Here is a 25306-nt window from a genome sequence, read left to right on the forward strand (position 1 = left end):
TAATGCAATTCCAGCAGCAACTCCCTCCCTTCTTGCCCGCTGCCATAATCTCATAATAAAATGAAAAGACTGAGGAGAACTCTCATTTGAACACCCATTTCATGGCAAGGGGGCTCAGTCTTCATTTCACGCATTGCTTCACACACTTAAAGTATGTTTGAATAGACAGGAACATCTTCTCATTCAATAATTAACATATCTCACTACACAGAGCTTAGAACATACGCTATAATTCCTGACAGAGCTCCCAGTTCCTCACAATTGCAGAAATAAGACAGTACCCTGAAAGAACTTTAAATAGGCTCAAATTGAAATGGAAAGTAGATTTTTCACTACTTTATTCTCCTTTACATCAGCAGAACCAGGAAGTATAATTTTTTCCAAGTTTTTGCGTTATTTTTCTTTTAATCCCTAATAAATTCTGAATAGCACCAACCACTAAATATTTACAGGTTAAACATTGACTTAATTTAGAAGACTTGAGTGATAAATGAAACTTTGAAATCTGGCAGTTCATAAGGGAGCATCCCTTCCTAGCAGGAATAAAAACAACTACATTGAGTTCTGGGGCAAGTTGTTTTCCTCAGGAAAAATCCTTAAAAACAGAGCTGACATGTTCTGCTTTCCTGTAGGTAAAAATCAGCAAATTTCAGGTAAAAGAACAACAGCAAAAATTAATTTTGAGGCACAACCACGTGGGTTAATGTGGGTGCCTCGCACACAGCTCTTCCTACAGGCAGCATTTTTCCCTCCTCACTTTTATCAGCACCAGGGGATTACGGCTGCGCCAGCCCGATATGCCAAGAATTCATAAACAGGAACGAGCCGAAGCTCCAGGTTTTTCCTGTCACAGCTCAAATTTCAGCTACGTTTTTAAACTTACCAAGCTCCAAAGATCATGTACAATAATCTTTCAGGAATGACTTGCCCAATTTATTCAAGGTAATCTATTCTTCATAAGCATTTCCATCCAAATTCTTATATTCTACATAGCAGAAAGTGAAATAGTATCATTTTTCTGGGAAAGCAGCTCCAGAAATTAATGGATCAAGTGCAATATATCAGATGGAAATCCCAAATACCCACCAGAATCAGTGAATTCAGGCACATAAGCTACTAAGCTGATAGAAGGATGTAGTTTTACCTAAAGAACTATCAAACACCCAGAATTTATTCATTTTCAAGCTCCTGTCTCACATTCCACCAGCTTTCCAGAGTCCACCTCCAATGTTGTGCTTGCAGTCACCAACCTGTATTCTCAGCAGTGCTACACATCATAATCCCTGAGAATTCCAATATTCTGTACCACAGATGAAGCAGACAAAGTGGAATACATCCATAAATCCAGTACAGAGATTAAAAATTGATAGACAAAAGTGTGAGAGAATTACAGAATATTCTCAATTGAAAGGGGCCCACAAGTTCAAGTCCAACTCTTGGAGTGGTGTAAAATGTCAGAGCAAAGTGCTCTTTGCCAAAGCAAAGAAGGGAACTGAGGAACAGATCTCCCTTCCCTGTCATCTGTGTGGAACCCACAGGGCCTAGGGCAGGGGTGGGAGAAGAGAGAAAAGAGAGAAGAGAGAAGAGAGAAAACCCAAGGGTTGAGTCTCAATTCTCTGTGATGTTCCAGATGGTATTTGGTCACCAAATGCAAATGAGAACTCTGCAACTTGCAAATCCAAAACGTTCCTGTCAAAAATGCTGCCAACAGTCACACACTCCCTCCTCTTCTTCCACTTCTTCTGTTGGATGCACAAAATAATGGATTTATGGGAAAAGGTACTGTGGCTGGAAGTTGCCAAACCTCTCCAGGCAATATCATTAAACAGCATTTATCCTTCAGAAAACCAAACTTCAACAAACTAGAGACACCCAACTTTTTCAGACTTACAGAACCTCCAGTTTTTCCTCACTGACTGACCCCACCCCAATTAGGGACTGAATAAAGATCTTTAACCTCTGGCCCAGTTTTAAATGCCACCACAATAAAAACCAGAACATCACAGTCAAGGCTGGCAGGAAGAAGAAATGTAGGAGAATGTGCAAGAGACACTTCTGAAGTTCCCAGCTGCCTGGTTAATCCAACCACTCCACTGATCTCTAACTGCTCTGCAAATAATTGCTTTTACTTAATCTCCCATGACAGCATTTAATTATCCACACTTTTGGAAAGCTACTACATAAACAACTCTCCTCATACCTCCTGTTTACAATCACTAAGTTGTTTTCCCTATGACTATTTGAAAATCTTTTATTAATGGCAGATTTGTTGTTTAAATCTTCAATGTTATAAAGATAAAGGAACCCTTAGAGTTCATGAGCAAAATTTTTAGAAGTGCTTCTGAAAGCAGAGCTTCAGTTTGCACTTCTTCTCTGTTTACTGAAAGCAGTTAATACCATACAGCACTATTGGAGTAACTCTTATCCAGAAAAATCAAAAATTATAATTTAGACCTGAATTAATAAAACAATATTTAAAACTGAAATTCTTTAAAATTTAGTTATCACTAAATTATTTCACTTTTAAAGCATAAGTCCTAGGAAGGAAAAGAGAAATCCAAAACTTTATTTTTGATAAGAATTCATGATCTTACTTCAGGCATTATTCCCTAAAGTTCCTCTATCTCAGATGTCAATGTTTTGGATAGACTCCAGTCTTCCTCTTGGATTTGCAGCATGAGATTCCTGGGAATTGTGGTTCCTGAACACATGAATACAACACAACAACAAAGTTCTGGCCATGGAACTCTAAGTCACAGTTACAATCCAACCTGTAGGAACAGCATTTTAAGCCAAAGCAGCTCATTTCCTGAGCAGGTTATCCCCAAAAAAGGAACATGTTACCCTGGCCCAGCTGACAGAAAAGGAAAACTCTGCCTCAGTAACTTTCCTATTTTCTGTTTGTATGCCCACATGGAAAAGCTCTTTCTATTTTCAGGAATCTAATTTCAACTATCAAATAGTTCTGTATTGTGGCCTGTTTATACAATAAAAAGCAGAATAAACTTGTTCCTTTTGCCTTCTGGCTGCATAGAGCAGTGAACACAAACTGTGTCCTTTGTCCTATCTCAAGGAATCAATGGACATAAATGCCTTGTTCTGGCAGAATTTGAGGCTCAATATTTTGTCAATACTGATGTTTGAACTCTAAAAGGTACTGAACAGAGCCCGACAGCCCTATCAGCAGGAAAATGTACAACACTTACGCAATTTACATCACTTTGAACTACATCTGATAAGTCACTACAAGTGTTTCAATGTGCTTTTAATATAGAACAAGGAAATCTGTCCTTGTAGGATTTACACACGTGACAACAGATGAGTTTCAGATTGAATTCCACTTAAAAGTTACTGCTCTGAAGGTTCCAGCCTGGATGCTGGAACACCTCGAGTGCTGTGCACAATTCTGAGCCCCTCAGTTCAGGAAAGACCTTGAGGGGCTGGAGCATGCCCAGGGAAGGGAATGGAGCTGGGGAAGGGTCTGGAGCCCCAGGAGAGGCTGAGGGAGATGGGAAAGGTGCTGAGCCTGGAGAAAAGGAGGCTCAGGGGAGACCTTGTGGCTCTGCACAACTCCCTAACAGGAGGGGACAGCCAGGGGGGTCAGGCTCTGGTCCCAGGGAACAGGGACAGGAGGAGAGGGAACAGCCTCAGGCTGGGCCAGGGGAGGCTTGGGTTGGACACCAGGAGGAATTTCTGCATGGAAAGGGTTGTTAAACATTGGCTGAGGCTTCCCAGGGAGGTGGTGGAATCCCATCCTTGGAGGTGTCCAAGGAACACCTGGACATGGCACTCAGTGCTGTGGTTGGGGGATCAGGTACAGGTTGGGTCCAATGACCTTGGAAGTCTTTCCAAACAAAATAATTCTGTGATTCCATAAAATTTTGAACCAGGCAAACAATGTGTGACAGTGATGCTTTGCTATACTCTGCCCCATACTGCAGCCAGCAGAAGCAGATTCAGCTGTCCAGACATTTAAGTGGATTTCCATACCACCACCACTGGAAGCAGCATCACATTGTTGTATCCAAGATGTCAGATATAAACAAGCTCCATCAATTTACAACAGAAACAAAAGCATCACCTGCAACTCCCCTCAAATAAAAAGACACTTAAGTCCCATCTACTGCATTTGAAATATTAAATAAATCATATTTCACTAAGAGAAATACATATATTATTAAAGCTTTGCTGGGTAAGTAGAAATATTACCCATTCCCCCATTCAAAACAGGTGCCTCATAAAAAATGAATGTCAGTGGAACGGCTCAGTGCAGCACTTGTGAGCCATCTCTTTAATTATACATGATCACGGGGCTACCTGTGTGCAACACACCCCAAGGTACTCAGGCCTGCATATCTGTGATTTCACAGGCTCTGGTGCCAAATAAACAATCTGGCAGTCATCAAAGCAGAAGTGGTGCTTAGAACAGAATGAAAAATAAATTAATATACCATAACCCAGGACTAAACAGTGTAGGGTACAGGTGGGAGATAAGGGACAACTCAAGCAAACTTGATAAATAAAATAGCCTGTGTACTTGAAACAAACTTTAGCACCAAGTCACCAGAAGGTCTAAAGGCCACAAGGATAAAAAATTATTGCAAAAAACAAGAACCTGATCCTTATGATTTTCTTGGGGTTTTTTAACTACTGTTATTATTCCAGAACCCGTGAATTTCAGTTGTTTTCTTGCAAGACACAAGGTGAAAATGGAGGTAAAATTCATACAGCCTAATAAAACACCTTTTAGTTCAGGCAAACTAAGAATTGTCATCGCAACAATACACCAATGAAAAGAAAATAATATATACTAGATATAGTCAAACCAAAACAGGATCACAACAGACACAGTAGAAGTAACTTTACCATGTTAAGGCTCCACATTCTGGAGACTCTGAGGACAATCCCAGTAGCACAAAGCCTATAATCACCAACTTACCACTGTCACCTCTGACCTACCTGCCCCTTCCTGCCTCCTATTCCTCCAACTCACTTGTTGCAACTCGCCTTGGATCATGCTCAAATCCTGCGCCACAAGCAAGGAGCAAGTCCTGACCTCACAGATTTACCTGGGGTGCCACGGAGTTCACCTGACTCTACAGGAGAGGCAATTTATTCCATCAGCTACAACCTTATGCCAGAGCTGGGGTATTATTATTATTATTATTATTATTATTATTATTATTATTATTATTATTATTATCATTATCATCCCTGGAACTAGAAATTACTCTATTTTTAGAGGTTCCACAAAAAATCCAAGTCACAATGTTTACTACAGGTCCCCTGAGCTCAAGCTTCACTTTGCATTCTATCACACTGCAAAAAAAGTCAAATTTACAGGGTTTTTTTGTTTTCCTGTCGGTCTTAAAACACAAACTATGACCAAACAACATAAGGCAGCAGGTTAAAGGATTAAAAAAAATTCCTTTTTCACTGAAAAAAACAGAATTAACTGAGGAAGAAGGAGTGGCTTACTGTGCAGCTCGTGGTGGATGACATCGACCAGGTTGGGCTCGTCCCCCCACCAGAATATCCAGAGCTCCTTGCAGTCGGGTTTGACGTCCCGGCGCCACACGCACAGCAGGTTGGCCTGCAGGCAGCGGATAAAGCTGAGCAGGATGGGATCATCCTGGGCTGGAGCTGAAATGATGGGCCCACAGTCCCCATGGCCTTCAAAGTTGTACCTACGCCATTTGATGCCTGTGAGTTCAGCCTATGGGAAACAAAAAGAGAAGAAAAGAGTCATTGGATCGCTTAATCATTTAGTTATAGTCATAATTTTCATTGTTAATTCCTCAATTCAAGTTCAAAAATCTTCCTATTCATATATTTTCCTTTATTCCCCTTCAAGGAAAAAAATTTAGAAACAGCACTGAATAAACCTGGCTTACCCCTGCATTTAGGTTCTCACCACAACCTGACTCACTTCTATTCGTTTCTATTCTATTCATTTCCAACAGCTTCATTCAATTTCTAACCTTATTGTTATCTTACTGTCATCTTACAAGTTAGAAAGGGAAAAAACAAAGTGAGAAGGAATAAGGCTCATTCCCTACAGGCTGCTTGGTGGCCACGTGAGCTCCGTGTCAGCCCAAAAGTTGGCCACTTGAAAGTCACAAACAAAGCACCACAGTACTTAAGACAAACAGTGACTTACTGGAAAAGCTGAAACAGTTTCACTTTGTGATGCTACAGGTTTACAAAATGGGCTTTTTATTTTTATTTTGTCCAAATGAACAAAAGCAGAATATGGAAAGTTGCCATTTACTGCCTCTCAACCAGAGAGAATTCTCTTATTAACCATCAAGGAAGAATAAAAAGAACAGATTTGCTACTCAGACATTTCAGAAAGGTTTTCTTTGGGCACTGAACAGGTTCCCTAGGGAATGGGCACAACCCCAAGGCTGCCAGAGCTCCAGGAGTGTTTGAACAACACTCTCAAGGATTCACAAGGTGGGATTGTTGGGGTGTCCTGGGCAGGGCCAGGAGTTGGATTCAATGACCCTGGTAGGTCACTTCCAACACAGAGTGTTCTGTGATTCTGAGATTTTCCTTCCCTCCCAGTCTGCCCCATCCCTGTAGTAGCCTCCCCCTTTCTCTCCACTCTCCAGCACAGGACAGAAAATATCCCCAGGACACTCTGGCTGTTATCAAACACAACTGGTGTGTGTACACCCTGCTCACAGTGGGCTTGTACTCTACTCTCCAACCTGTTACCACATTCCTGCTGCTGCTATTCCCTCACTGCTTCATTTCCAGTGTTCACACCTTCCCTTGGCTGCCCAGAAGCAGCCGGTGTGCTCCAAAGTGGTCCTGCAGGAGCAGCCAGCTGGTCTGCCACAAGGAGTGCAAACACTCCAGGGCAGCAGCTACACCTCTGACAAGAGAGGGCATTGCCAGGGACAAGGGAAAGACCCAGCAGTGGAAACAATGTAGGAATGAATTTTTACTCCTAATAAAGGAAACCAAAGACTTGCAGATCACATATTCCTCCCATTGTCATCTGTGTAAGGACATTCAACTTCTCCTTCAAAACCCAAATTCCCCATCACACACAGAAGGACTTCCTCTTTCAAATCCACAAACTTAGTCCATTTAAAAGTTTAAACTCTAAAATTTTCTTCTGTCCACCACAGTAGCTGGAAGGAGCCTGCCTTGTTCAAGAGCTGGCTAGTAAACTGCTGAAAAGCTGAAGGTGATGCTCATCATACCAACAACAGAAGCAAAACCCACAATATTTCTTGGATCTTGTAAATTCTCTGAAATAGTTTCACCTCATTCCTGTATACTGCCTGGCACAGCAGGGCTCTGGCCCATGGCTACAGGTCCTGGGACTCTGCCTCAAGGACTATTTCCCCAAGCACTGATTATCCAGATTGCCCATTTAATTGTCCTCTGACGTGGCCTCACCAGGCACATGGCCACACAGCACTGCACTGGGAAGGGGAAAAACCTATGGAACACTGAACAGCAGGGAAATTTGGTTTATTGTTTGCAGGCCTCTAAACCACCAGGCATGTTTAGCTCCAGAGGGCAGAAGGGACACTGCTCCCCTATATCCTGCCAGCAGGACACCAGCCCTGGATTGTCCCAGCTGGAGGCTCCCTACAGCCAGTACTGAGCCCTTGCACTCAGACAGAAATGCTGATCAGCCATCCAAAGAGTTGGGAACCATGGAAAAGGAAATGGGAAAAGATAGTCCAGACTGGCTGAGATACACAGACATGTGCCACCTTCCTGGCATGACAAGGGAAAGGGAATGCAGGAGGAAGAGCAAAATGGAAGGAGTAAAGTTATTTTTTCCATAGTATTATGGTGTTCTAATTCCAGGGTATTAGAACACCTCATACACTAAATAACAGTCTGAGAGAAAGTGCTCCTCCAAAGCATCTACATCTGTTCTATGTGTGTCCTCAGCTATAGCATGGAAAAGGAACAGGCAGAGTTTCTGAAATACGATAATGAATATAATTATGAACCACAAAACATCAAAAATTAGTGCCAGCATAGGCAGCCTGTGAAAAAATGATGTTAAATGTTTGTGCCATAACCAGCTAAGAACACATGCTAAGTCACAAAGAGCATGGAACAGGAAGATGATGAAAACCAAAACCAAAAAACCCAACTGAACAAAGGACATTACCCAACAGCAGCACTTGCTTGATCCACACAGCAAAAGCCAGAGCTCAGCTGTTTCAAAGAGCAGAGAGGCTCCTGTGGCTTCCTGCCAGCTCAGAGGTATCACCTCAACATCCCCCCAGATATGGAGATATGAAACAGAGTCAAGGAAAGCACAGCGAAATCAGCAGAGCTGCACCCAATTTAATTCTGTGCTAACAAACTCCTAGAGTCTGTAATTCTGTGGACTGTGAGGAATGATAAACTACAAACCTGGATCACACCAGTGCCCACCCACACAGACAGAGACTCCCAAAAAAAGTGAGAGGTGAGTCCTGGGGCTTTGGACTCAGTAGCAGCATTAAATGAGTTCTCACACATCATTTCCCAGTCCAAGTTGCAGAGATGTGGCTCAGCACATGTACTGGGATATGTCTGTTTCTGTTTAAATTTTTAATAGGTAAGCATCAATACTAATCCCTCAGAACTTCTGGATTGTGTCCTCATGTCAATTAAAACTGAATTCAAATAGAGATTTGAATCCAGAAGGGATACACGAGAGCAGACTACACCCAAAACACTTACACACACTCTACACCTCTACTCATGTTCTGTGCAAAGCATTTAACACACTACAGGGAGAAGAGCTGCACTCACATGGGGATTTATTTACATTAATTTCTTTAAACAAACCAACAGTCCCAGTTTGAAGAGGCCTCCATCTGTAGCAGGGTTTGCACAGACAAGACAAGCAGTGGGCTGTGGTTCTGGGAACTGCTCTGAAGACCCAAAAGTGGTTTCATTTGTGCTTCATCGGCAGTGAGCATAGGCTGACCCAGCACAGCCTCCTCCTCCTCAGCCCCAGCCACCCATTTCCATGTCCCAGTCTGACACTGGATCTACTGGTCATCGAATCACTCAGTGAATGGGATCACTTCACCAGTTTAAACAAGAGAAAGACAAACACTGCCAGGCTCAGCACCCTGACAGCTCATCCTGCAGCCAGGGAATCACTGAGCAGGCACAGGAGAGGGGGGAGAGTGGAGAGGGATCTCCCTTGTCAGGGCCAGCTCCAATCAGATAAAACACAACTTTCAGTGCACCCAGACTGCTGCTCATGTGCACCTCAAACAACACAAGCAAGCCCTGGTGCCAGAGCAGGCCTGGCCTGGGTGCCTTCCCTGCAGCACTCAGCTGGCTGCTCAGACATTCACACTGAGCTGGGCTGACTCAAATCCTGAAGGGTTGGATTAAACGACTTTTTCCTGTACTCAGATCAGTCCCCACACCTGATTCATTACACAGCCACAGAGATGCTTGTACCGGGAAGTTTGAGGACGGCAAAACAGGTCAGGGAGGGCAGAGCTGCTCTGATTAGTAAAACTGCTGGCTTGAAAGCAGCCTGAAACACTGAGACAGAAGACAAAATTGCCAACCTGAGGACAAAACTGTGAACATGCTGTTTAACTCACAACTGGCTAGAGATGAATGCAGAACAAAGCAGAACTCTTGCCAGGTGATGTAATCTACTGTGTTTCTTGCATCTCTTCCCATATGCACAGTTTTGGCTTATTGCAGTTGCTACAATGTTTTTAAAACTAAAAAGCCTGACTAAAAAAAAAAAAAGGAACTTACAAATACTTATTATTATCCAACACTGTTAGCAAATCATGCATTAAATGAGAGTTTTGCTTTGATTTATAAAGGAACATGTGTTATGGAGGACTGTGCTGTGAAGGGTTCAACTGCTCAGATAAGTGGGGCTGTTTTGAAATGGAATTTTTTTCCCCTAAGTTCAGCTAACTACAGTTGGACACAGAATATTTGTGAGACGCCAGTTCTAAATGCACTGGGCCAAGTGTGTAAGGAAACAGAGAAATTGGATCTCTAAGAGTAATACCCAAACCCTTCACTAACAACCAACTTCTTACAGAGTAATTCCCAAGACACAAAAAGATTTGTTTCTGATGTTTTCAAAAGCAGCTGTCAGGGTAGAAGAGAGCGTTCGAATTTCACACAGGCATCCAAAACCACCCAAAACATCCCCAAGAAATAGGCATTAATGAAAACAGTGCATTGCCAATGTCTTTATTCAAATGCGTGGACTTAGAGTGATCACTTGGAGTCCCTTGGAAAGGGACACAAACTCAGTGTCCACCATCACATCCTGCAGAGTGAAACAGCCTCAAAAGAGATGAGCTCAGAGTGTTCAAACCTCTGATCTCCCGTGCACACAGACACAGAAAAGCAGAGAGACACAGAAAGTAAATTAGCACTCCCTTTCACACGCTGCTGCCCTAAATACAGACACCTCCACATGTATTTGCCACAGCTCAGGGCTGCAGGACACCATCCACGACTGTGAATTCCCAGGAGACAGAAAACCTAAGCTCTTACTCTTTTCCCCCTTCAGGCTTAAATCACAATAATATGCAGGCTGGGAGGGTCTTCTGCTGATCTCATCATGCTCCACTCAGATTGGTAGAGTTTAGGCTGCTAAAAATCACAATTCCCCAGCAACATTTCACAGTGCACAGCTCTGTGTTGGCATGCTCCCAGCAACCCTGAAGATATAATTAGTGCTGGGTAGCCACTGTGACTGTTTTCCTCTTCTGCAGCCCTTGCAGATGGAACACAAACAAAACCATCTTCCACCTCTTCTTTTATTTCCCATCTCCACCAAATGCTTTTTGGCCTCTGTTTTATGGGAAATGGACAGGCCAACTCTAAATTAACTTCTCCAGATCACTTGAGTAATTCCACCCATTTTAATACACAAAGCTCCCTTGGAGAGATTATACAATAATATAGACACAGCAGAAGGAGAAACAGGGAGAGCATCAAAAGTTTGAGAAATTCTTGTATTTGGCCACACCAAGTGTAAAGCAGAGCTATTTTTTAACTGCTTTGTGCTTCTCTACATTAAAAACAATTACTAAAACTATATAAATGTGTTATTTTTCCTGCTTCATATAGTACAGAAAAGAAAGTAAAGCTAAGAGAGTCAGGCTACAGAGTGTAGAAAATCATCATTCTGGTACTTTCAAAATAGGAAGAATACATTGGAAAGGAGGTAAGATCATATCATGAATAAAAGAACCATATATCCATCACAGAGGCCCTCAGCTCCAACCCTGCTTTCTCAAAGACTTTCAATATTGCAACGTTCAGGTCATTTCATTTTTCACACTTCTCCAATTTGAAACAAAACAAAAACCAAGTATAAAAATACTTCCCAGTTGCCTGCTTAAAAGGTGCCACTCAGACAAATTCAGGTCTGCCCAGTGCTTCAAACATAACTTCTTTTAATGGTCTTTAAAAAACAATGCAAGCAACGTAAAAACCAAACCATACCTCATCACTTCCACAAACACATTTCAGTTAAAAAAAGGGAATATAAAAGCTTTCATCAAATGTCCTTCCAACCAAAGGGGAAGATGTTAAGCTGCCCAGTGTACCTTAAAACACTATTTACCAGCCTCTGAAGTTAGGCTCAGTCTAAACAATTCCTCTAATCTAGAATTTTGTTTGCTTCTACATAGGAGAGTAGCTGCTAAGTATCTTTAGTCTACAATTTATGCTTCAAATTGGAACATAAAACATGTAAATGCCATATATATGTTTGCCAGTTTTATTAGTGTCTCATCTTGAGAGCTTCATTCAAGTAAGTAGCTATTCTGAAGCCACCAGAGATTCATACTAAGGACTACTCACATGAGTGAAAATCTGCATAAGAAAGCCCTTAGTTCATAGTCCAAGAACTTAAACTGTAGTTAAAGGTGTCATGGGAATTACACCACCATTTTAATTAAATGCTGTAAGATCTTGCAGACAGACTCAAGATTAGCACCATCTGTTTTGGTTACAGTGCCTCATTTCACTTACATCATCCTCACACAGCAACAAAATATCATTGCACACTCCACTGCAGCCATTTAAATACCAGATAAAAGTTATGTCATGTTGATACACTTCACCAGGAAGGAAGGGCAAAAGGACGAGGACAGGGGGACTGAAAATTACTCTGTAACAATGTGTTGCTTGTGGGGGAGACAAACACCATCCTCTCTGGCAGTGAAATAAAGTATTTACTAAAATCTGCCTAAGTCTCTGTCAAGTGAATTGAAAGAACAGAGGAGATTGCTTAACTAAAAAATTTGGTTTCTTCACAGCTTTCAGACTGTTTGTACACCCTGAGAGAGGTTCCTGTTCAGCACAACTGAGCAGTGCCAGCACCTGTCCACAGACATTCCCCATCTTTTCTGCTTGGTCTGAAGATCTGAGGTTTGAAAACCCACAGCAGACCAACCATCTCAGTCCTGCAGAGTCTCCTGAAATCAGATCATTCCCTGAACTACATATTAACATTTTCCTCTCTATGCTTTCCATTTTAAAAAAGCAAGGAATGGTTTGTGTTCCCTCTGGGCTTATCCCTTCTGCCCCTAAGAGGGAGGGATCCCATGGCACTGCAGAGGCCTCCCACGCACTGAATGAGCTTCAAAAGGACACTTCTGTGAGGCCAAGTATTGCCATAACTGCACAAAGTCCTCCAAACTTGCTCTGAAATCAAGAAAAGACAAAAAATGGAGTATTAAAAAATAGCTGCTTCTGAAATGGGTGTCCCATGATCAAAAAACCACCATGCCATGGTTGTTCTCCAGAGCCCAGCTCCCAGCCTCAGCCCTCTTAGTATGCAACTGAGCAGCAGCAGAATGACATGTTTGACTTTAATCCTCTCCCTGCATAAGCACACAGTCAAGTGGCTGGAAAAAAAGGGATAAAGGGCAGCCACTAACAAGCTTTTAAAAATTAAGGATGAAAAAATTACTTTTTTTTTTGGTTGTTATTCCTTTGCTCCAAAAACCAATGTGAAAGTGAGCATGCCAGTGCATGCAGCACATGTGCCTGGAACAGTTTTCTGATGGATAAATCCCTGCACTCCACGCTGCCTCCTTCCCTCGTGCCCCCTGGAACAGATTATCTAAATGCTCCTACTCCAGAGCTGTTTGTGGCAAGCAACAGTGTCAGGGCATTTGTGTGTCATCTTTTACCTTTGCCAAGTCTCAGAGAAGGATTTAGCTGTAACCAAAATCCTATTATCAGATATCTCCCTGATGGACTTCTATACCTGGGGACACCTGAGATCCCATACCACAGTACTGAAGACCAGAAAACCAAGGCATTTCTAAAATAATAGATTTCACATTATTAAAAGCCACAAACAGCATTAGCTCTTATGCCTAAAATGTAAACAGCACTGACAGAAATAAGGTATTTTTTCCTCTTTCTCCCCAGCGTGAGGTGACTTTGCCCAGGCAGGAGAGGAGGCAGCCAGGAAGATTAATTGCTTCTTTCAAAGAAACAAAAGTCGGACCCATCTCACAAAGAATTTGAGGTGGCAACCAAGTACCATCTTTCCCAGTGGAAAATATAAAAGTACTCCAATACTAATGCTCAAATTTCAGCAGCTCTGGCAGATGCAGGAGTTACCAACACAGGCTTTTTGAGTGGCGAGTATAAAAGGAAGAGCAATCTGGTAAAAGCACCCAAATTACTGATATGGATCCAAACCCTCACAGAATTCCAAGGTTAAATACTAAAGTAGACGACTACAATCAAACACAGCAGAAGGAAAATGAGCACACACTGATGTACTGAAAAAGTATCTTCTTCCAGTCCACCACAAAAACAGGTTGGCAAAACAAATCAAATGTGAGAAATTCTTATGAAAGAAACAGAAGGTGACACAGAAATTGAGGCCATTACAATTCATCTGTAGCTCTGCACATTCATAACAAACTGCAGCTCTTGTTTCACAACATCAAAACCAGAAGAATTACAGGAATGGTCAAAAATATATTTTCCATACAGTTAAAAAATCATCCAAGTCTGGTTGGTTTACAAGAGGGAAACTGAGGTTCTCCAAAAACAGTTGCTAGTTTTCATCCAGATATCAAATTAAATTATCAGAATGCAGACTCAAACCAAAACAAGGTGGCTGAAAATTTTGTATCAGGATAAAACCTTACATACTAGTTTAAAATTTGTCTACAAAACATCTACCTGGTTCAAGAAACCTCTCAACCAAATACAGAGAGACTGGGAGATTATTTGAGTGAAGTGCAACTACATCCACTTCAGTGAATCTGACAGGCCAAACAAACATTGGCCACCACTGAGATGCGACACTTTGGAGGAATTATGATTCCACAACACTGTTCCATGCCCCTTCATTTAGCCAGGTACCAAGAGGTACCTTGGAAATCTCATCAGCACACAGAGAGCACCCAATGGTTACCCTCAGAGCTGCCATCCTCAGCCAGAACCCAATGTCCACCTATAAAGCAGCTATAGTCATTCAGGACTAACTGCAAAAACTCTTTAAAAAACCATTTAAAAACAATAAGGAATTAAAGAGGAAATTTTTGATAAAAGACCTTTGAGTTACATCAACATCTTTCACCTTCAGTGAAGGCTTTGGTTGGCAAATCTGCATCCCTTAACTAATGCAGCAAATTCAGAACACAGTTCCACACTGGTGCCTGGCTCAGCAGCTCCCCTCCACTGTCAGGGCTGTAACCCAGTTCAGAGATGGGAAAAGAAAATGTGATAAGCATGGCTGGAAGGCAAAGGGCTGAGACTCAGCCATCACTTGAAAAGATACTTTCAAGCCCAAAATATTCAAGACACAGACATAAGGAAACAAAGATGGCAGCAGCACTGTCCCAGGTCAGCATGGGAGTGAGACTCACACAGGCGCTTCCCCCTGTGTCCTGCTGGCTCTTGCACCAACACAGCCACACAAAATGGGGAGCTGCTGTGCCAGAATCCCATTACCAGGAGTGACAAAGGGAAATGGAAAAGCCAATCTGCACAACAAAATTGAACAGGCAGCAATCTGGGGTTCAGAGGATGCACAAAACCTGCCCACGTTCAAACATCTACCCAGCAAAAACATGGCAGCCAAAAGTAACAAGGCACGACTGGGTTTGCTTTGGTTTGGGTATCATTACTGGGAAAGGGGGAAGAAGTGGACTTGATCTTGGAGCTCTTTTCCAGCCTTACTAATTCAACATGGAATGAAGTTTACCCACAGCAGAGCTGAACTTTTACCCCTGTAGGCTGTATGGAAGCACACAATGCCTGGAAGCAGAATGCCATCTCTGAGACGAAAGACTGAAGGAATTGAAGAAATTCTTTTCATATTACCAAACCCTGGGTTTTAGGTAGTGACCCATCCCACAGCTCAAGTCACAGACACTATTTTACAGAAAGGCATCTCTGAGTTCTCCATCACTTCAGCCAATTTCTTCACAAAAGGGAATCAATTATATTTTAACTTCCAAGTAGATGGTTAGGAACAGACAATAAAATGGAAACTACCTACTGCAAACTTCAATAGCACACAAAAATAAGCAAATAAAGATGCAACTTGCCAGCAGCCAGAGTACCCCTCCCTTGTTTTCAGACAGTGAATTATGAGGTTTGCAAGTCCCCTTCAGAAAGAATCAGAACTGACTGCCCATTTTCCAAATTTAAAAGTCCCCTCTTGCAGAAAGCTGTACTACAGAAAAGCAGCCCAACACAAGAAAAATGACAAAAACAAATCTGCAAGAAAACAAAGGAATCTTCTCTATTCTTCCCAAATTTAACTCTTTTCTAGAATTTTTTAACTGAAAGAGGAAGGAAATATCAAACATCAGAGTCATACAATGGACTATCAGCTGTTTCCCAAACCAAGTAATCTGACATATGGGCAGAAAAAGATCGGGGAGTGGGTGGGCTGGAGGAAGTAACAACCCGAGCAGAGTAAACTTTGGCACAGTGAGTTAAAGAATGCGGTTCCTTTTCTTCCATTACACAAAAAGCTGCACCGAGGACTCGGAACATTCCCGTGCCCCACATCTGAGCAGCACAGCAGCTCCCACGGGTTTACAGCTGTGGCCATCCCTGCCCTGCCCAGCAAAGCTTGATTTTAACCCATGTCCGTCCCTGCCCTGCCCAGCAAAGCTCGGTTTTAACCCACGTCCATCCCAGCCCTGCACACCTCGCTCCCTTCCCAAAGGGGCCCATCCCAGGCTCCTGCTCTGGGACAGGGAGGCAGGAACAGCACATGAATCCCATCCCCAGCCCTGGTTCTTCATCCCTGTCCTCATCACTGACACCCAGTAATGCCCAGCTTGTCAGGAGCAGCCAAAATCCCTCAGCCCTTCAAAACCCACTACCTGGAGAATCCTGGTGTATGAATCTTCTGTAACATGGAAAGCAGTAAATAAAGCCACTACATGACTGGTCATGCAGATTCACTTTGCAGCTCTCCCACTGTCATTCCTGCAAAGACAAGAATCCAGCACCTCCTGCCAGAAGGGAACTAGGGAAATTCGCAGAGAGCTCCAGTCAAAATTTTATTAGAATACACATGGAAAATTAAATAACCAGAAACACTGGGCTAAAACGGAAAGCAGCTCTTTCAGAATAAAGTAATTTAACCAATTAACCTTTTCTCTCAGCAAAGAAGTTACTTATCTCTAAAAATACTTGACATGGCCACTACAAAATATTCCTGGAATTAATTTTGTGCCACACCAGAGCCACCTACAAATCCAGTAACACTGTAGACATACAGTGAAGTGAAACTCATAAAAGTCCAACACTAAGACTACAGATATACTAAACTAGGTTTGAAAACTTCTAAGTAAACTAGAGACTCCTGTAAGTAAAAAGTCAGAAGTCTATAATGTAAAAAAGCCAACACATTTTGAAACTTACATCTCATAGCTGTCAGCTATGAATGCATCATTATCAAAAACTGGAAGCTTGCCAATGCCTGGTCAAAAGGTAAAGAAGAGTTTTCCTTTAAATTTTGCTTTCAATCCTCTGTTCTCACAAAATATTGTATTTTATGGGCAAATATGGAGTCATAAGAACAGGCAACCATAAGGCCCTGACCACAGCATAGCTATTTTAAAGCTAAAAGATGAATGAAATAAAGTTTTACTGAACAAGCTTTAAATTTCCTTCTCTAAGACACAGATTGTGGTTACAAAGCCACTTTGATCTCCGTTCAATCCACGCCACTGCCAAAACGTGGGAGAGAGGAATGAGGGGAACAGAGCTGCCTTGGGAGAGAGAAGGGGGAAGAGATTTTCACTAGGTCAGTTCCACACTCCAGGCTTAAATAGGAATTTATGGATCTTTCTGGAGTCACCAAGGCATGGAAGAAGAGTGAACAGGGAGGGACAAAAATGAAAGGGGGGGGAAACCCCTATTTTTTTCCTCTATAATTACAATTTTCATAAACAAGAATACACTATGCTGCAACACTGGCTGATTAGAGAAAGCTGAGGTAAGTGCCTCACAAGAAGTGATACAGAAATACATGTGTCACATCTTATTACTTTTGTAATTTTAGAAGCCTGGCTGTTTTTCTCCATTTTCATAAGTTGATTAAATACATTCCTTAATATAGGGACAAGGTCATTGTGTATGTTTGGGCTCATCTGTGTTAGTCACATAAACATAAATATTGCCTCAGGGCACCTTATACAACAGCACTACACAATAAAATTGCCCATCTCAAAGAAACAAAAGCAAAGAAGCCACTAAAAGCTCCAGCCACAATTCCGCATGCACTACTGCAATTCTGCTCATGGATTAAGCCACACGACTCAATGAGAAATAACGTGTTTTTACAGATTAATGTAGAAAGTCAGAGTCAGAATTCATCAAAATTAATCAAAATTCACAGCACAAGCCAAAGGAGAGACTGCTTAAATCTTTTACATTTGTGAGTAAGGCAGCTCCTTACTATATGAGGAAAGGTTGAGAACCCTCCCAATGTGAAAAGCTAAACTTCCTCGCTGACATCAGAGCAGGTTCTGCTCAGTCCTCATTATCATTTTGCAGGGCTGGAATCACACTAATGCACAGCTCTGTAACAAGCTGGGCCACAGCAGGAAACAACACAAGCTGTCATTCCCAGTATCCCAGTCCCCTTATCCCTGTGCTGTGCCTTCACTCCACTACTGTGTGCACAGGGAACCCAACACCAGCTTTTAGTCATATTTTGAGGTCTTCAAAGCAGAATATTTTTATTATCTGCTTTCTCTTTAAAACTACCAGTTGATGTAAGGGAACTCAAGGAAACAGGATCTATTTTTAAAGCAATACCTTGAACTCAAAATGAGAGCAGTGGAACAGCCTGGTCTGAGGAACAAAGATGCCCCCATGTAAACACACACTCCTTACAAGCAAATCTGGATTTGGGTTGGGATCTTCTGTTGGAAACACTTGTGCACTTTTAAAACTGGCAAGTTAATACTAAAACAAGCATGTTTTCAGTCAGAGCAGTATTTTTGCTTATTATTTGTGTTACTATGGCACCAACAAGATGCAAATGCCACCGTGACAGACTCTACACAACAAAGTGCACGACTCACCCACAGAACAGTAAATGAACACACACAGACTCCAAAGTTTGGTATAAACTACACTTGTCAATCTTAACAACAGTGGGAACAGCCCAACCACCTATCCAGTGTTACTGAGTCGTCCAGAGGGTCCCACACAAGCTCAGAAAAAGGGGGTTTGCAGGTCTGTGGACATCAACTGTCCCATTCCACAGCTATGATGGAACAACCAGAAAAAACCAAAGGACATAAATTTATAATGAGGTGATCCTGGCATATACTGGAGCCAGCACTCAAGGAAAAATAAAAGGCAGAGAGGGAGAAAGTGTAACAGCAAGGAGACAATGAAGAAATGCAGCAAGGTGCCAACCATTCCAGCCAAAGGGTGTGAGAAAAAAATTTGTAGGCGTGTCCCTGCTCCGATCAGAGCAAAACCCAAACCCTGATCAAAGTGTGCTGCCACAACTAAGGATGCAATAGTGGACTGGGGCAGATGGAGAGGTGGGTGTAATTCCATAGAGAGATCAAGGAAAGTGGAGACAACAGGTGCATTCTCACCCAGTGAACAGGAAGCTTCAAACCAGCCCAGGTGTTCACCCCATCACAAAGTGCAACAGTCGGCTGTTGGAGGGGGGAGAATTGGTATTTAAAAGCACTGCATCTGCATACACACATACCCTTTCATGTAATGCTTCTGAGAACTAGAGAGATGAAAAAATTAAAACAAAATCCATAAAGATTCCTCCTTCATCTAATGACCAAAGTTACTAAAGTTAACACACTCAGCAAATACATCTCATATGCACCATACTTATTTTTTTCAACTGAAGATCAAAACCTTCAGTTTCTTTAGATTTTCTTCAAAAGGACTGCCATTGTGCAGAAGGAAAATAATAGAAGAAAGGACTAAAAAGTTCTATCTGTAGATCTTTCCTTATTCTTTCATATAAGGAGGCACTCTTAGAAGAAGGGAAAAAATTCAAGATCAAATGAGTCAGGGTGGGGAGGGTGTTTCAGAACTGGGGTTATGATGTCAATTCTGTATTAAAAATGTAGAAAAAATAGAAAAATCTATTTCCAGATGGTGTTACAGTAAATTAAAATTCTTGTTCCCAAGGTGTAGTTATCCAGGACTTTTTTTAACACATCACCCTAATATTTGAGTATTAATTTTGCTGTGTTGATGTTCCCAACAGCCATCACACCACCAGACTCCCAGTGCCCCCAGAATCAGGACCCAATCTCTGGGGAAGGATTCCCAGCCCCAGGACACATGTACATTCACAGGATACTCAGGATTTCAAGGAAACTTCACTCAAATATTTCTTAGTGATGAGCTTGGGCACACTTAGTCCGAGCTGCGAATGTCACTCCTGCACCCCCCATTTTCTTTGGGAATATTCCAAAAAGGTTGGTTATCCAACAGATCCCTCAATTCCCTTCCTGGAGCTGGGCACACTGGCTGAACATCACTGTCCCAGTCTCTTTGCAAATCTGGGTATGTTCTCTTCAAACCATCTCCCTGGCATATCCCATTAAACTGTCAAATACTCTGACAGGACATAATAAAAACCTACAACTGAAGTGATTTAAAACCTGAAATAATCTTTTATTAGCAAGAAGTGAACAAGCTTTCTAATGTCATCTCTCTACTTCTGTCTTGTTACCTAATGAAACTCAGGATAAAGATAACTAGAGAATCAAATACTTTTGCACAACTTGAGAGGTTAATTCAATTTCTTAATTATTTATGCATGTAAATTCACACCTACATAAAATTCCAAACAAGCAAGATAGACACTGTGCAGTGCTGTAACATCCAGCATGCCAAAATCCCAGCCCACTGCTCGGAGCACTGCATTTATGAAAACACAACAAGCAAGGACTACTGGTTAATTCACTACTACTGAAGGCATTGAGCAATCAACATTTACTATGAAGTCCTTTACTGACTATTATGCAACACCAAGGAATAGCTCACAGCAGCCTCTGCAACCTTCACTTTCTGATGCCATGAAGAACCTTTAGGAGAATAATCCAAATGCCACCTCAGGTTGCTTTAATTCCTTTTACTTTATTCTGGAAACATCAACAAAGCTCACTGATCAAAGGGGACAACTTCTGTTCCTGGATGTGAACTGCAAAAAGCAACAGTAGCAATGGCCTTCACTGTTTGTAACTTTGGCTTTTAAATAAGAACAAACACGATTCCCACTGCCTGGACCCTTCTGACACCAGGAATGCACTTATACAAGAACATGGGACATCTTTCCTACAGCTTCTATAATCTGATCTCACTTCCCCAAAACACAGTCATGTCTTTTCCAGCATGAAGATCCGTACAGTACCAAATCTTTCTACCTCATGAAAGCTGCTTCAAATGTCAGGTCATTCCTGACACCCTTGGCTGTACTGTTTCCAGCTCCAGTATACCCAATGTTATGCAACTTCACCCCAATTTCCCAAGACTAACTTGTGCCTTTGGATCCACCAAGGCAGCAAAGCCTGATAGTTGAGGAAACATCTCCATGCAAGCTCTCGCTGTCATATGAGTAACCTTTACTCACAGGAAAAGTCAAATTAATTTCAGTAAGACTACTTTTATGATTAAGGATTATTCACAGGAAGACTGCTTGCCAGCTGAGGCTGAAGTTTTAATACAAAGCATATTACCTCAGAACATTTTGTCTCTAAATACTTATTAGACAGCTCTTAATTAGTATTTAAATAAACTGGCCCATACAATGGCTTATTAAATACTGTTTATCAAAACAGACATTCTTCTCAAAAGCAGCAGCAGACATTTTGACTACAGCAAAAACAGAGTGAGGATAAATATCATTTCTCCTACTCTTGAGCTAGAACAGCAAATTCAGAAAGAAAGTGTATTTTTAATGAGCAAGGCTATTATACCTAGCAGATTAAACAAGTTATTATTTGAGGAGGACTCTGATGACAAAGATGCCCTTCCATCACCTTACTGGGAAAGCCTGCACATTTAGAGCAGGACTGGGGATGTCTCTGTGGAGGATGGCTGGGAGTTTTTAACCAACATTAACCCATTTTCCAGAGCAGTGCTGGATCTCTACACTGCTGGAGAACACACACACGCAGTGGTGCTGCCAAGCACTGCAGTCCAGAGGGACACCCCATGGAATACAGCTCTGCCAGCCCAGCACCAGCACCTGCACAGCCAAAGGGAACTTTAAAACCTTCACTTCAGACCGTGCCCTCCTCTCAGGGTGACATGTTCTGAGCCCAGAGCACTGAGGGCTTCCACAGTTTCTGGACATCACTGATAAAAGAGAATTAGTTACTAAAAGCTTTTAGAAAACACTTCCCATCAAAAGATTCAGCAAAGGCTCCTAAGCTCTCTAGCATGTCTACAGTCGACAGAAAAACAGAAACCATGAATTGTTAAACCAACCGAAATCCACCACAGCAACCAGACAGAGCTGGCACAGAGCTCTGGCTTCTCCAGGGCAGGGAGACAGCATTCCTGCTTCCACAAAACAAACGTCTGCGGTAAGAAATATTATTTAACCATGAACAAACAGTATCACGAAGACTGTAATTATTTCAGAACTGTAATTCTCCAGTCACAAACATTTCTTTGTGATTCACACACAAAACAAAGCCTGCAATTGAAAAAACCCCAACTTCTAATAGCAGAATCAATTTTCAAAATATTTGTAATTGACCTCGCTCCTAAAGAATGAATGAATTCCCACCAACTGGTAGTTTAGATTTTGTTCTATTACACTAAAAAAGTAAATGATTAGCAAAGGTTTCTCTAACTCCTAATCCAGACTACTGTAGCTTTAACACTCCATAAATTTTGAAATGAATATGACAATCTGAGGTTAAAAGGTCAGTGGTGCTGTCCACGTATTTCCAGTCAGTGTTTCCATTTTCAATGTCTTTCTCTGCTACATAAATCCCCCAAAAACCTAACACAGTATAAAATAAGTCTTCCTAATAGTTTTCATATAGGCTGTATTTTAAAAATACTACTACTTGATTCCTTTCTTTTTTGGCAGAGCCAGAATACAATTTAAAAAACAGAGTTTCATATACAGCACCACATTAAGGCAGAGATACCTCCCACAAAATTACATGGGAGATTAAAGGGTTGCACATTAAACTCATTATTATTAAAGCCACTTGCAAAAGAATTTCGTTAAACTTATTTCAGTGATATTGCACACCCATTTAAAATTGAACATTTCCCTAGCCTAGTCAGGTGGGAGAAAAAAAAAAGCAACCAAACCACAATAACTATGAAATAGCTTCACTTTATAATTTATGCAAATTGCATGCCAACAATTACTTTTTACCAGTGACAGATTTGCAGATTGCAACTGCAGGAGAAGTTCCGCCTCTCCAAACACACACTCCAGTCTGCATTAATGAACGGGGACTTCACAACTTTGCGAGGAGCAAACCCTCCACTGCCGCCCTTCCACAATCAGATACGATTGTTCCCTTTATGCTTCCCGGTTTATTTTCCTCCCTAGTTAAGAGCGGCGCAGTCAAAATCACCATAACAATCCCCCAAATCACCCTTTCTGCATCTCCACACACGGAGCACTGCTACATATTTACCAATATTACTGCACGCCTTCAAACAGAAGCACCGATACAAACTTACATAATGTAACAGTTCAATAAAGAGACAAAGTAAGAAATGTATCGTTCTCACATTTGAACAAGAACAAGCTCTTGGGACAGTTTTCCAGCAGTGGAAGACTACGGCTCTTGTCCCAGATTCTTAAAAGGTAGGAGCAAAATATACACTGAACATACATAGATAAAAAAAAAAAAAAAAAAAAAAAAAAAAAAAACCACAAAACTGAGACAATAACAAATATACTACAATAAAGTTAAAAATATATAAAACAAAGAGCTTAATCATTTGCATTTCTAAGTAATTTCCTTTTTTTCCCCCTCTTCTTATTCTCATAAGGGAGCTAAAAACAATCTCTTCCGTTCTATCAGAAGAACATATGCACCCACCTCCAATTCTGGCAGAGCTCTGCTGAGGGGAGGCGGCACCCACCACAACCCTTTCACACATGCTACCCCCAAAGTTGCATCACAAGGTTTTAACTCCACCACACCACCCACCGAACAAGTCCCTCCTCCCCTCCGACATTATCCCTGTAGCACTGGAAGGCTCCCGATGAGCCAGCAGCCCTCTCGCTCGCTCAGCTGCTGCCCAGCCAGACAGGATAAATGCTCCTGTGCGTGCCAGGTAAAATAAAGCAAGGTATTCCCAAATGACTTTGCCATTACACACGATTTGTTTGGGTATTTTAAATTTAAATTGCCAACATATAGCCAGCCAAAACTGATGCCATGATTTCTGCAACATTAAACCACGCAATCGATGTCGGAAGTTCCCAGTGAGATGGGCAGACGGCGTCTATGCAAACAATCCGGCATGCTACTGTCAGCCGCTGTTGTTCTTCAGAGAAGAAAAAATTAAAAGGTTTGGGTTGTTTTTCTTTTTAACCTCTTGCCCCCGAGCTCGATGTGTGCAAAGAGGAGAGCAGGCTGTAACAGCAGCTGACACGCCGTCAACAGGAGCCCAGAGCTAAGTCCGACAGGCAATCACACTACATGAGTGTTCGCTGCTGCTGAAATGGCGTTTGTCATTGTGAGAGAGAAAACCCCCCGGTTCGGTGGCACAAAGCGCACAGGGCACGGAGTGCCAAGGGAGGCGGGGAGAGGAGCCTGTTTACCAGGGAAGATGGTCTTGCAGGGGACACGGAGCCGTCCCCTCCCCGCTCCCCAGCTGCGAGCGCGATACACGGACCCGCAGCAAACCACGCTAAGGAGCAAAATAAACACGGGGACCGGACCGGGGGAGGGGCCAGCGCAGGAGCAGCCCCGGGCCCTGCCTATAAACCCCCGGCAGCCGCTCCCGACCGGCAAACCCGGCGCGGAGCCATCCCCGGGCACCCACCCGCCCACCGCCCGCCCGCTCACTCACCAGCGAGAAGAGGTTGGAGTGACAGTCCTCCAGGCTGGCCCCGTTCGCCACCCAGTTCGCCGCCGCAGTCATGATCCTCGGCGAGCCGGGCCGCCACGGCGGGGCATGTCTGGGGGGACGGCCGGGGGGCGAGGGGCAAGGCGGGCGACCCCCGGCGCGACCCCGTCACTGCCCGGGGCGGCCGCCGCCCTCCGGCCCCTCGGCCCCGCGGGGCCCTGCGGCCGGGAGGGGACGCGCCGAGGCCGGGGCGGGCGCGCTGCTCCTCGCTACCCGCCCTCGCGCCGATAATCCTCGAGCCGGGAGGCCCTTCTCCGGTGCAAGCAGGGGGGACGCGTCCCCCACTTCTCCAGGCCGGGAGAAGAAGAGGAGGAAGGGGGGGCCCGGGGCCGCCCTTCCGCGTCCAGGTGCGGCCCCCCCCGGCCGGGGGTCGCGCGGAGGGCGGCGGGTCCGTGCGGGACGCGGTGCGGGCGGGGCGAGGGGGTGTCCCGGTCCCGGCCCCGTGCGGAGGCGGCGGCGGGCGGGGGGCGCTGTGTCCCCTCCCGCCCCGCCCAGCCGCCCCTCGCTGCTGCCGCCGCTGGCTGTGCGTGGATGGTGTTTTCTTCCTCCTCCTCCTCTTCCTCCTCCTCCTCCCACTGCCGCCGCCGGCGCCGCCGCCTCGTCGGCGCTGCCTGCGGGGTGCCGGCGGTGCGGGCGCGGCCCGGCCCGGGCAGGGAGCGCTTGTCCGCCCGCGCTGTGCCGGCCGTGCCCGCGGCGGCCGCAGCTCCGCGCCCGCTCTGCCTCC

General features: G+C 43.4%; 1 protein-coding gene across 2 annotated transcripts in view; it reads right to left on the reverse strand.

The window, feature by feature from the left end:
* MED13L (mediator complex subunit 13L) overlaps positions 1 to 25194 on the reverse strand; it is a 165388-nt gene extending 140194 nt beyond the window's left edge. For both annotated transcript variants that reach the window (XM_083874047.1, XM_083874048.1), the window contains exons 1-2: positions 24526 to 25194; positions 5479 to 5716 (exon numbers count right to left, since the gene is read on the reverse strand). In XM_083874047.1, coding sequence (XP_083730173.1) covers positions 5479 to 5716; positions 24526 to 24597 — 310 coding nt within the window. In that variant the 5' untranslated portion in view covers positions 24598 to 25194. The remainder of the gene's footprint in view (positions 1 to 5478; positions 5717 to 24525) is intronic.
* Positions 25195 to 25306: the final 112 nt, after the last annotated feature.

This window comes from Zosterops lateralis, assembly GCF_965231275.1.
Source record: "Zosterops lateralis genome assembly, chromosome: 17".
NCBI lineage: Eukaryota > Metazoa > Chordata > Aves > Passeriformes > Zosteropidae > Zosterops > Zosterops lateralis.